Source organism: Sander vitreus, chromosome 10, assembly GCF_031162955.1.
Source record: "Sander vitreus isolate 19-12246 chromosome 10, sanVit1, whole genome shotgun sequence".
Classification (NCBI taxonomy): domain Eukaryota; kingdom Metazoa; phylum Chordata; class Actinopteri; order Perciformes; family Percidae; genus Sander; species Sander vitreus.
This window is the reverse complement of record NC_135864.1, coordinates 4,945,869-4,957,260: the sequence shown is the minus strand read 5'-3', so window position 1 is coordinate 4,957,260 and position 11,392 is coordinate 4,945,869. Positions and strand designations below refer to the sequence as shown.

The 11,392-nt window shown below is 40.4% G+C and overlaps 1 protein-coding gene across 1 annotated transcript in view; it reads left to right on the top strand.

Moving 5' to 3' along the window:
• The first annotated feature begins 8,211 nt into the window (after positions 1 to 8,211).
• Positions 8,212 to 11,392, top strand: part of ppargc1b (peroxisome proliferator-activated receptor gamma, coactivator 1 beta) — a 95,961-nt gene continuing 92,780 nt past the window's right edge. Inside the window, exon 1 of the mRNA XM_078260030.1 lies at positions 8,212 to 8,326. Within this exon, the coding sequence (XP_078116156.1) occupies positions 8,246 to 8,326 (81 nt within the window). The 5' untranslated portion in view covers positions 8,212 to 8,245. The remainder of the gene's footprint in view (positions 8,327 to 11,392) is intronic.

Genomic DNA, 11,392 nt, shown 5'->3' with positions numbered 1-11,392 from the left:
GGTCATGTTATCTAACCCATTTTTAGGGTTTGTGGGTCATTCTATTGGGTTGTTTTCAAATGCAGAAGGAATAATGACTCACATATTAGTTCATATAGCTGACCGAGTTGACCCCATTCGCTGGCGGCTGGTTTGTTTGTAACCCCCACTGTGTTATTATTCGAGTCATTCATGTTATGTGGCAACATTTCTGTCTCCATGAATAAGTCACATTTTCTTTAAAATGTGTCAAATATTTATAAGAAAAATAAGAATAAATGGCTTAAATTATAGATTAAAGTCTTTATCACATACACAGAATAATGCACATAATCAATTCCACAAGAACTATAAGCCACCCAATTATAAAATTCGATACTAAAATAATTATTTAATAGGCCATGTTTTTTTTTTTACTGTTTTAGAAATAAACCAAATTTGCATGAAGACAGTGTGAACTGTTAATGTACTTTTTTAAACGTACATGTCACATGTTGTTGTTGCCGTTTTGAATATCATGTAAAGAATTGGTGGCAATTTAAGATGAAACTTGTAAAAAGCTTGTTTTGTCTAAACAGTACACAAAGAAGTTTATAAAAACATACACTTTTTGGTTTAATTGATGACTCAACAGAAATGTAAATATGACATTGTTACTGGGTCAAAATAACCACATATTGGTATGGCTGAATTGCCCGATGGAAATACTCTAAATAATACTAAAACTGGGTCAAAAATGTTTTGGGTGTTATTGGCGACCCAGTGGTTTTTATGCTCATGGGTACTGGGGCAAACTTTACCCAGCGCTAGACTGGATTGACCCAGTACTCGTTACCACGATTGACACACATTTGGTCAAATCAACCTAGTATTTTTTAGTGTGCTGGAATGTCCCATTACCCCTGAAGTCATCTGAGGAGTTGAGAGGCTCACCGTGTTTACAGCCCAGAATCATTTTTTGATCAACAGAAATCAAAGTAGAAAGGTAAACTGATGATGTAACCTGGAATATTATTAGAATGTCCACTTCAAGTAAATACTTAACTTGGCTCTAAGGGCACTGGACACATACCAGCCCTGCATTGTGACTGTCTGACCTTAGATTGCAGCCCTGTTTTTAGTACGGGTGACTGCCCCCTGACAACTAAACATTCTTAAAATGTCAGCTTGGATGGTGTGGATGCTGCTAAGACAAACATCATCTTATTTCACAGTTATGATATACCTGGATTGTTTTTAGTGTTTGTGGTGGTCTGCTGCAGCTCAGTGTGATGTACTGAGCTATTAACGTCGCCTCGGTTTCGGCAGCTCATAGCCTGTTAGTCATCTTGAGAGCAGTTTTCTTTTGGGATGAGACATTTGTTTTGTAAGTTCCCTGCGGCATTTCCTTGTCTCTCCAGCACATTTTGTGTTTCTACTCTTTCTATTTTAGTTGTTATTGTTTGTAAGGAGAGATAACTAAATATTACAAGAGCACAGAGTTGTTTGTGGTCGGGAAATGTGTCCCCAAGGAGTTAGTATTTATAAAAGACAACTTAGTTTAGAGCGTATATTATAAAAGAGAACTCCTCTTCTTGTTCTGTTAGGTCCTTGCACAAAGTTTCTCCTGTCTTGCTGTATCCCTCAATATCTTGCCCCAGCTTATCTCTCTGGTCCAAAATCCTTCTCAGGAATATTTATTTCCAATTATCGATACACTCACCTCTGACCTAGTTTCCTGCGGTTTAAAAGTGGAAGCTTGTTCTGCTTTTGACCTAACTGGCAGTCTGGACCAGAGGGCTGGCTGAAGGCCTACACTGTGTATATAAATTGTAGTAACATAAGAAGAGGACATCACTGGAACGCAACTTGGAACAGCTTGCTGCTATTCCAGTAATGTTGGCTTCTTCTTCTAAGGCCACCAAGGACCAGACGACATGAAAACATAGTGGGTTGGTTGGTAAGTTCCCAACTTGCCACCTCTTCTCTCTGTTGTAAGACAATCAAGTATTTGGAAAGCATGAGAGAAAAGTAATATGTTGGGTTGTGTAATTATTTAGAAATATGTAGGGCACTAGGTTTTAAAATCCACTCAAGTGATGAGTTATGCATTAGTTTTAAGTAACGTTGTTGGTTATACCATATGTGTTGTGGTTACACGCACTGCAGCATAGAAATAAGAAGAGAAAAGCCACAATTTGTCATTTACTCAAAACAAAACCTGCTGTGTAACTGCATTGCATTCTGGTCTATTTCCTGCTCCTGTGGTTGTAGAATTTGATCTTGATGGATTTCTCTCTGTGTGATTGTTGGTGCAAAATTGGCAAAAATGCACTCTTTGATTCCAAGGGAATGATGCCTAAATCAGCTGTATACCCAAAACATGTTCATGCAGTGAAACTTCAATTTAGCTGTTGGAAATATCTGGACATGGAATCAAATTTGTCTCCTCACACAAACTAAATCGAAACCAAAGTACCTACTGCTAACTGCTATTTTACAACTGTGTTTAAGAGTTCAAATGAGGAACTTTCTTTCCTGTAATGCATATTTGATATGTGATAAGGAGATCTAGGTGTGGTTTATGGTATTGTCTTCAACAGGCATGACTGTACATGAGCTTTTGACCTGACAAGCAGTTATTTTATGTATCATTTGATTGCAGCAAGATCTCGCAATACATGGCCCCATCCACCCTCCCCTCAAGACGAGCAGTTATTTTATGTATCTTTTGATTGCAGCAAGATCTTGCAATACATGGCCCCATCCACCCTCCCCTCAATACGGTGCAGTCGTCCTGTCCCCTTTGCAGAAAAGCATCCCCAAAAAATGATGTTTCCACCTCCATGCTTCACGGATGGGATGGTGTTCTTGGGGTTGTACTCATCCTTCTTCCTCCAAACACGGCGAGTGGAGTTTAGACCAAAAAGCTCTATTTTTGTCTCATCAGACCACATGACCTTCTCCCATTCCTCCTCTGGATCATCCAGATGGTCATTGGCAAACTTCAGACGGGCCTGGACATGCGCTAGCTTGAGGAGGGGGACCTTGCGTGCGCTAAAGAATTTGAATCCATGACGATGTAGTGTGTTACTAATGGTTTTCTTTGAGACTGTGGTCCCAGCTCTCTTCAGGTCATTGACCAGGTCCTGCCGTGTAGTTCTGGGCTGATCCCTCACCTTCCTCATGATCATTGATGCCCCACGAGGTGAGATCTTGCATGGAGCCCCAGACCGAGGGAGATTGACCGTCATCTTGAACTTCTTCCATTTTCTAATAATTGCGGCAACAGTTGTTGCTTTCTCACCAAGCTGCTTGCCTATTGTCCTGTAGCCCATCCCAGTCTTGTGCAGGTCTACAATTTTATCCCTGATGTCCTTACACAGCTCTCTGGTCTTGGCCATTGTGGAGAGGTTGTAGTCTGTTTGATTGAGTGTGTGGACAGGTGTCTTTTATACAGGTAACAAGTTCAAACAGGTGCAGTTAATACAGGTAATGAGTGGAGAACAGGAGGCCTTCTTAAAGAAAAACTAACAGGTCTGTGAGAGCCGGAATTCTTACTGGTTGGTAGGTGATCAAATACTTACGTCACGCAATAAAATGCAAATTAATTATTTGAAAATCATACAATGTGATTTTCTGGATTTTTTTCTCACAGTTGAAGTGTACCTATGATAACAATTACAGACCTCTACATGCTTTGTAAGTAGGAAAACCTGCAAAATCGGCAGTGTATCATGTATAATATATCATCAGATGACACAGAGAGACAGAAATATATAAATATACACACACATTTCCTTCTCTCATAAACACTTCCTCTCTTTTGACACATACATATGCAACAACATGCACACACATTTCAGTATATTTGCCCCTCTCTTGTACTTTGACACTTGTGAGGACCTTTATCAACAATTAGTTTTACTTATTTTAATAGTTTATTATTATTTCTGTGGAGTAGGATTTTTGCTGAGGTGTGGGAACACAACATCCCAGTGACGTCTGACAGGGCAATAATCACAAGTCAGCAGTTTAGCCAAAATGTCTAAACCACTTTATTTGGGGGTAAAACGGAAAGTGGCTGCGCCCACAAATCTTTCATTGCACAGGAGAAACCGAGTGTGCACACAGCTACATTACCTACGGTAGGTCACTTTGAACCACGTTTCGTTTGTTTGTGATTGATTGTTGACTGTGTTAGATGCAGGTGTGGGGAGCTAAATTACATTTTGACTGTAACAGTGACAATGCAATATAATAAATACTTACATCATTATGGGTTAAGGTTAGCCAAACCAAACAAGGCTGTATCGACCTTACTGTAACTAATCACTGGTTTAATGCACCGCCTCGCAAGCATGCTAAGTGACTCAAATCACACTCTCAATGTCACGTGCCCAGGTGCATGCTGGGTCTGGCTTTTCAACTTCAGTGAGGTGTGTGAGGTCGTTCTGAACTTCATTATGAAATATTATATCATTCAAAAAAGTGTACTTGAGCTGTAGTTTTGTAAACTTGACATTTAAAAAAAAAATGTGTGAAAGGTTTAAGGAGTGCAGTGGACCAGAGAGGCAGAGTGGACTGGTTATACTGGGACAGAGAGACCGAGTGGACTGGTTATACTGGGACAGAGCGATTGAGTGGACTGGTTATACTGGGACAGAGAGACCGAGTGGACTGGTTATACTGGGACAGAGCGATTGAGTGGACTGGTTATACTGGGACAGAGAGACCGAGTGGACTGGTTATACTGGGACAGAGAGACCGAGTGGACTGGTTATACTGGGACAGAGCGATTGAGTGGACTGGTTATACTGGGACAGAGAGGCTTAGTGGACTTGTTATAATACAATAATGAATGAGCTGAGAAGTTGAACCTGTAGCAGATGAGCAGAATGACATTCAGACAGGTGAGTACAACAACAAACAAATGTAGCTTTGTAAATAGAATGCCTTTTATTGTCACTATACACATGCACAATGAGATTAAAAGCAACTCCTTTCTCAGTGCCAACATATACAAAACAATATAACAACATGAAATAAAATAAGTAGTGTAAAAAAAGGGGGAGGGGGGTAAGGTGCACATTTGAGACACTACATACATATGAAAAAATAAGTATGGTTTTATATACAATGTGATATGCAGTGTGGGTTATTGCGAATGTAACGTCAATGTTGCTATAGTAGGCAATGTGTAGCACTTTTTTGCGCATTAATAGGCATTAATGTGTTTGTAGCTGAAGCCAAAAGAAATTTTAGTTTGAAAGTTGTTTGCTCTTTTCTGGTTGTGTGATTGATAATCAGTTGTGAGCAGGCTGCAAAGTGCATAGAATATGGTTGATTTGAACATAGGGGGTCTGGAATGTGATGTGTATATGCTGACATGTTAATGCAATTTATTTATTTACTTTCCCTTAAAAAGTGTAATGCAGTAAGTCCATTATAACAGACCTACTTTTTTTTCTTACAAGTAATTTTACATGGCTACTTGAGTAAAATATTTGAATACTCTTTCCATCCCTGGTTGGATGTTCCCGACAGATAGTTTGGCAAATGATTCTAGCCTACTCTTCACCTTTTTTTTCCTCCTCCAAACAAATCTAACCTGGAAGGTATGTTTGAAACCTGTATGGTTTTACAATCCCAGATCCCAAAGCAATTACCCTGGTGTGTGCTGTATTATGTTATTGTTACTGGAAAATGATGTTCAAAACTACAAAAATAAGACCTATGTTAAAAGAAGAAGAAGGAGGACCAGAAAAAAAGTTCTTACTTCCCAAAAATATTATTTTGTTTTACATCGCATTGGTTCTTACAAATATAGACATAGATAGTTGAACACACATATTGGATGTCAGCCAGGCTTTTGAAAGACACACAGAGCTCTTCTATGGCCGTCATCTGCCTCAGACAGTTAACCTTTTCCTGACCAACAAATACAATCACACACACATCCACACCCATACTTACAGAGCAGACAACCCCTGTGCTGCAATGCAGTGATAACATTGCACTCTCCAGTATTAGTCTGTGTGTCCTAATGCTTGATTTTCGCTTCTGGTCTATATCAGCTGCTTGTGGAAATAGCTGCATTGTGGAAACTCATAATGCAATAACAGCACAGAATGGCATAAAAAAAATTTCATAAAATCTTACATTACAATAAAAGTCTAGATTGCATCATGTAATAACTTTGGTGCATGATAATATTATGCATGTTATATTCTGGGATTCATTTTTAAGAACAGTGTATAGATCTTCACATTAAATAAAGTACCAAACGACTTACATACAGACATTACCCATCCCCTTCATGTTATGATATTGACATGAAGCTGACTGCCTGCTCACTCAGTGTCACTCTGTGATCACATGCAATCCCTAATGCTTTGGTCTTCTTGTAAACTGCATGACTCACTGACATGACACTGATCAAACACAGTTATTGGGGAAATTGTATAGCCAAAACCAATTTTTTTTTCTTATATCTTTTTACAAAATATCTGCTAGAATGTTTCCATCACACAAACATCCCAGACAGGCAGCAACAAATTAAGTCAAACAACCAGTTGCAACATGTTGCAGCTGTTGCAACTCCTTGCACCTACTTTACAGTGTGTTAGAAGCAAAATATGTGAAGTGTGTAGCATTAATTTTACACACTATGCACTTCACGTGTATCTGGCAAAAGGTTTTACGATTTTGAGAAAAGCACTCATAAGCGAAAAAGGTTTTAGTGGCGGTTAATCTCTGGGTTTTGTCACAAACACATAAGAAAGCTGAATCAATGTTGTGACTGAAACAGATGGTGAAATCTTTCTTTAGTTACAATTTTACCATGGCATCAGGTTATGTCATCAACTAGGCTAGCTAAATGACTGACAGAAGTTGATTTTGCAGTTGCCCAGCAACAGCATAGGGATACATCCAACACTTTTGTCTGTGCTGGCTTCTCAAATCAAAGGCATATACAGTGTGTCCTGAATGATCAGGGCCTTTTTGTTTGTGGCTGTGATAATGACTGAGGTTGACCAGGAACCAGTTTTGTGCTAGGATTGTTTGCTATAAGATTAGGATCCAATAGTCCTCATTTGGATGAAAATAACCCAGAGCTATGCAAAATGAGTTGTGTTGTGTTATGGTTGGTTGTTACAGTATTTCTGTCTGTTTGTCTGTATCTGTCTGTCTATCTGTTAGGGGTGCATGATATATTAACTCAATATCGTTATCACAATATCACTTTGCGCAATATTATATCGAAAGTGTCGCAATAAGTATGCAATATTTTGTTACGCGCTGTGTCCCGTCCATGGCTGTGTGGCTTAGTTGTGTTCGATTTAGAGCCCGCTTGAAACGCTATAATGATCATCATTTCATTGACAAGTTACCGTGCCACTTGCACATGTTAGTGCACGTCAGCGCACGGGTCCACTACATGACAAACCCTATGTAGCATACCACGTGTGTGCATATTTCGAGAGTGACAGTGTAAATGAAGAAATAGACAGAGACAACAAAACAGAACCAATCAGAGAAGCTAAAGAAAAGTTGTGACCTGTTCTCTTGATTTATTTATTTTATACTGTCCAACCAGTAGAACATGTCCTGTTCTCTTTATTTATATATATTATACTGTCCAACCAGTAAAACATGTCCTGTTCTGTAGACATGGTCCTTATTTATTTATTCATGTTGGACCAGTTCAATATGACAGTCAGTTGAAATAAACCTTGTGTTGTAAGAAAACTTGTTTAATTTGTTATGAATCTATTTTGATGCGTTTTCCCATAACTTTTGTAATTTTACATACCGTATGTTTAAAAATATTGAAATTAATATTGATATTGCAATATCACATTTGATCAATATTGTGCAACTCTACTATCTGTATATCTGTCTGTCTATCTATCTATCTATCTATCTATCTATCTATCTATCTATCTGTCTGTCTGTCTGTCTGTCTGTCTGTCTGTCTGTCTGCCATACCTTCACATTTTTTAATGTAATTATTTACATTATTTTCTTTGTTGGGCCATCACTTTCGCTTAATTCAATCACAATGAAATTAAATGAATCCTCATTTTATTGTGGGACCCCCTGGAGCCACTGCATTGAATCCTGGAGGTCCCCAGACCCCACTTTGGACAACCGCATGTCTTTAATGACTTGGTTTGTTTCTGTGTATAAACAGATGCGCCCCCTGCAGGCAGCTTTCCCCACTGTCCCTCCTCCTCCTGCTATACTCCGCTCTCTGACTCCACGGCTCCTCATTCACTAGAAGATGGCGGACTGCGCTCCACTATTAGATGAGGAACTCTCGTCCTTTGTCTTCAATTACCTGACAGAAAACTCCGGCAGCCAGGTAAGATTCAGGCCTCTTTGGACACACCAAACCTTGGGCTTTCCAGACCGGGGTGCGCCTTTGCACGTCGCCGGCCGTGGCGCACGCTACGCCCGGTTGATGTGAGGCTTTCGCCCCGCTTGACAGCAGCATCTCCCAGGCACAGTGCGACCGGTGTCTCGGTCTGCATGCGCGCGAGCGCGTGTGTGTGTGTGTGTGTGTGTGTGAATGTCTACTATGTCTGGCTTTCACGTGTTTATCGGAGGAAATGTCATCAGCCATGAGCAATGAGGGCATTTGACGAATTAAAACGATTAAATATGTGTTTGTGTTGGTGCTAGAAGCGGAGAGCAGCCGGTGTGCTGCTGCTTGGTAAGGATTATTTGGTATGCAGAGGGAGGCTTTGGAAACTTTTGACGCATTCTTGAGGGAAGTTTTAATGTCAGTGCCGGAGACACGTGGTGCGCCGCTGGACGCATGGACTTGGCCTTGAAGGACTATTATGATGTTATGATACTTATTCACTGTCTACAGGACTGTTTTGCTTTAAAAACTGTACAGAGAAAAGACTTGTAGGCTTTGTATTTCGGTTTATGCATTGGGCTCTGCTGGTGGGATATCATGTTGTTGTTGTTGTTGTTGTTTTTTCTCGCTGAATAGGAACTTGTGTTTAATAAAGTGTCTCTTTGGGGAAACACTGCAAAGCATCAGTGATGTGTAATGTTACATCTCCACTCCATTATAAGCTGCTTGCCACAGCACCGAAGCTTAACTTGGGATCTCTGTGTTGGATAACTGCAGGCTGTTCGGTGCGCTTTAAAGTTGAGCATTTCCCACCGATGATTCCTGTAATGTCGTCACATTGGTCAATTTATCATACGAGGTTCTGCAAAGCAATGAGATGCGGAGCAGACTGTGGGTTTAAGTCAGCTGAGAAAGTTGGTGCAATTCTACGTTTTCACAATCGTTTGCGTAATCGTTAGGGAACGGTTACAAAACGTTTGTCTGCATGGTTCACCCGGTTGTTTGCTGTGGCTATAACCGAAAGAACGGGTTATTGGGCTGTGTGTCTGAAGGGGGGACGATGACATACAGTTTAATAGCCCACGGTGTTGCTGTGGGGGTGCAGGGAATTGATTTTGCACCGAATTTCAAGAAAGCGTTAAGACTCCAAACTGCGTTCGGAAATCACTGCAATTCTGGCGTTCTTTGCTTATTGGCAATCATTTAACACCTAGAACATATATTGATTCTTTTAAATGAATTACTTCGATGTTTAATTGAATTCGGGATACAATCAAGACACCAAGTATCCCGTATTAAAACAATATCTGAACTTTTATGACCCGCTGTTAATCCCAATATAATCTCCTACTCAAGAACCCCGCTGAGTGCGGTAGCGAGTGATGTTTTCCAATTATAAAAGTTGAGATTTCATCAAAATGAAGTGATGCTCTGTACCTAACATGTATGCCGAACGTTCTAGGAGAAGGTGGTTATTAACAATAGCCCATAGGCTGTATAATATGATATATCCCTCGTTGCGTACATGGAAATAAACACCAAATTAGCAGATTTCTGAACCGGGTTTGGTGAGAAATTCAAATTCGTATCACGTCTAATCTCCATCTCCCTCCTGGTTGTAGAGTCGCACTTCCGAAATACGCACGGATCTACACCGTACACGTAAACCCATTAAACGGTCTGTCGTTTAAAATACAGGACCCCCGGTGTTACTGCATCATAGTGTGACGTAAGATTGCGTCGGGGTGATTATTGCTCTGAAGCACGGTCATCGGAGGTTGTGATGGGGAGGGGGGGTGTATATATGTGTGTGTGTGTGTGTGTGTGTGTGTGGGGAGGGGGGTCACAACTGATTGGCAGCTAAAGCAGGTTAATTCGGTGTGTGGTGGGATCCAGGGAAACGGTGGGCTATTTATAACCTGCAGCAGTGACATGCTTCCACATGACAACCACATACAGACAGATGTATCTAAGAGGTAAATGAGAGGAAATTGTCAACCATGAGGAAAGAAATGCACCAAAATATCCCTCATATAGGAGCTAACAATATGACAACACATTGTAGTAATAATTAGATAGTGCCATTCTACATCAATATGTTATCATGTTTCTACATTAATGTTATGTTATCATATCCTATGATCACTCAGCATAACAGACAAGTGGTGGCCCTCTGGTTGGACAGTCATTACAAACTCATTGTTGAAACCTACTGTAAATACCTTTTTATTTTAACTTCTAGTGAAGATCTTAAAGTTCCCAAATATACCAAATCTGTCAGGCAGAATTTTGGGGGAAGTGTGATTTCAATGCATACATCTAGAATATTTCCATTTGATGGTATGGTGCGACAATAGAAATCTTGGGTTTAAATGTTTCACTCAGTGATAACATCAATAGCTTCAGGAAAGAGCTGGGACAAGCTGATTAAGAATATATATGATACTGCCAGACAGTGTGCAATGAGATGATTTTTAACAACCTTAAAGTTAAAGGCAATAGTGACATGCATGCTCGTATATTTGCTGTACAATTTGCAGTTATTTCTTCTCTGGATTGTAAGGCTGGTTTGCTGCAAAGTCCTTCAGTGACACAGGCGGAGAAAGACAGGGTGCAACTGGAGTGTAGAACAGGAAACCAATCAAATTGCACATTTTATCACTGCTTAAGTTCTTTCTTCATGTGTAGTCTGATAAGGTTATCTATTCTACAAACGTAATGTTAATATTTACTCAGGGTTATTAGGGCTGGCTTGTGCCTTTTCCTTGGTCTCTCTCTCTCTCTCTCTCTCTCTCTCTCTCTCTCTCTCTCTCTCTCCCCGTCAGTGTGTGTCCACGCAGCTCGCCCCTGCCGGCTGGTTATTGTAATACTACTCTATCCTCGTGACTGGAGTTACAGAACAGGGCTGCTGCAGTCATGTGAGTTGTAGTGGAGGGAGGGAGAGGCGGAGGGAGGGAGGGAGGCGTTAACTGTGACGTAGAAGAGTGACAGGCAGTCCCTCCCCCCTCCTCCTCCTAACATGTGACTGCTTCCTCTTCTCTCTCTCTCTCTCTCTCTCTCTCT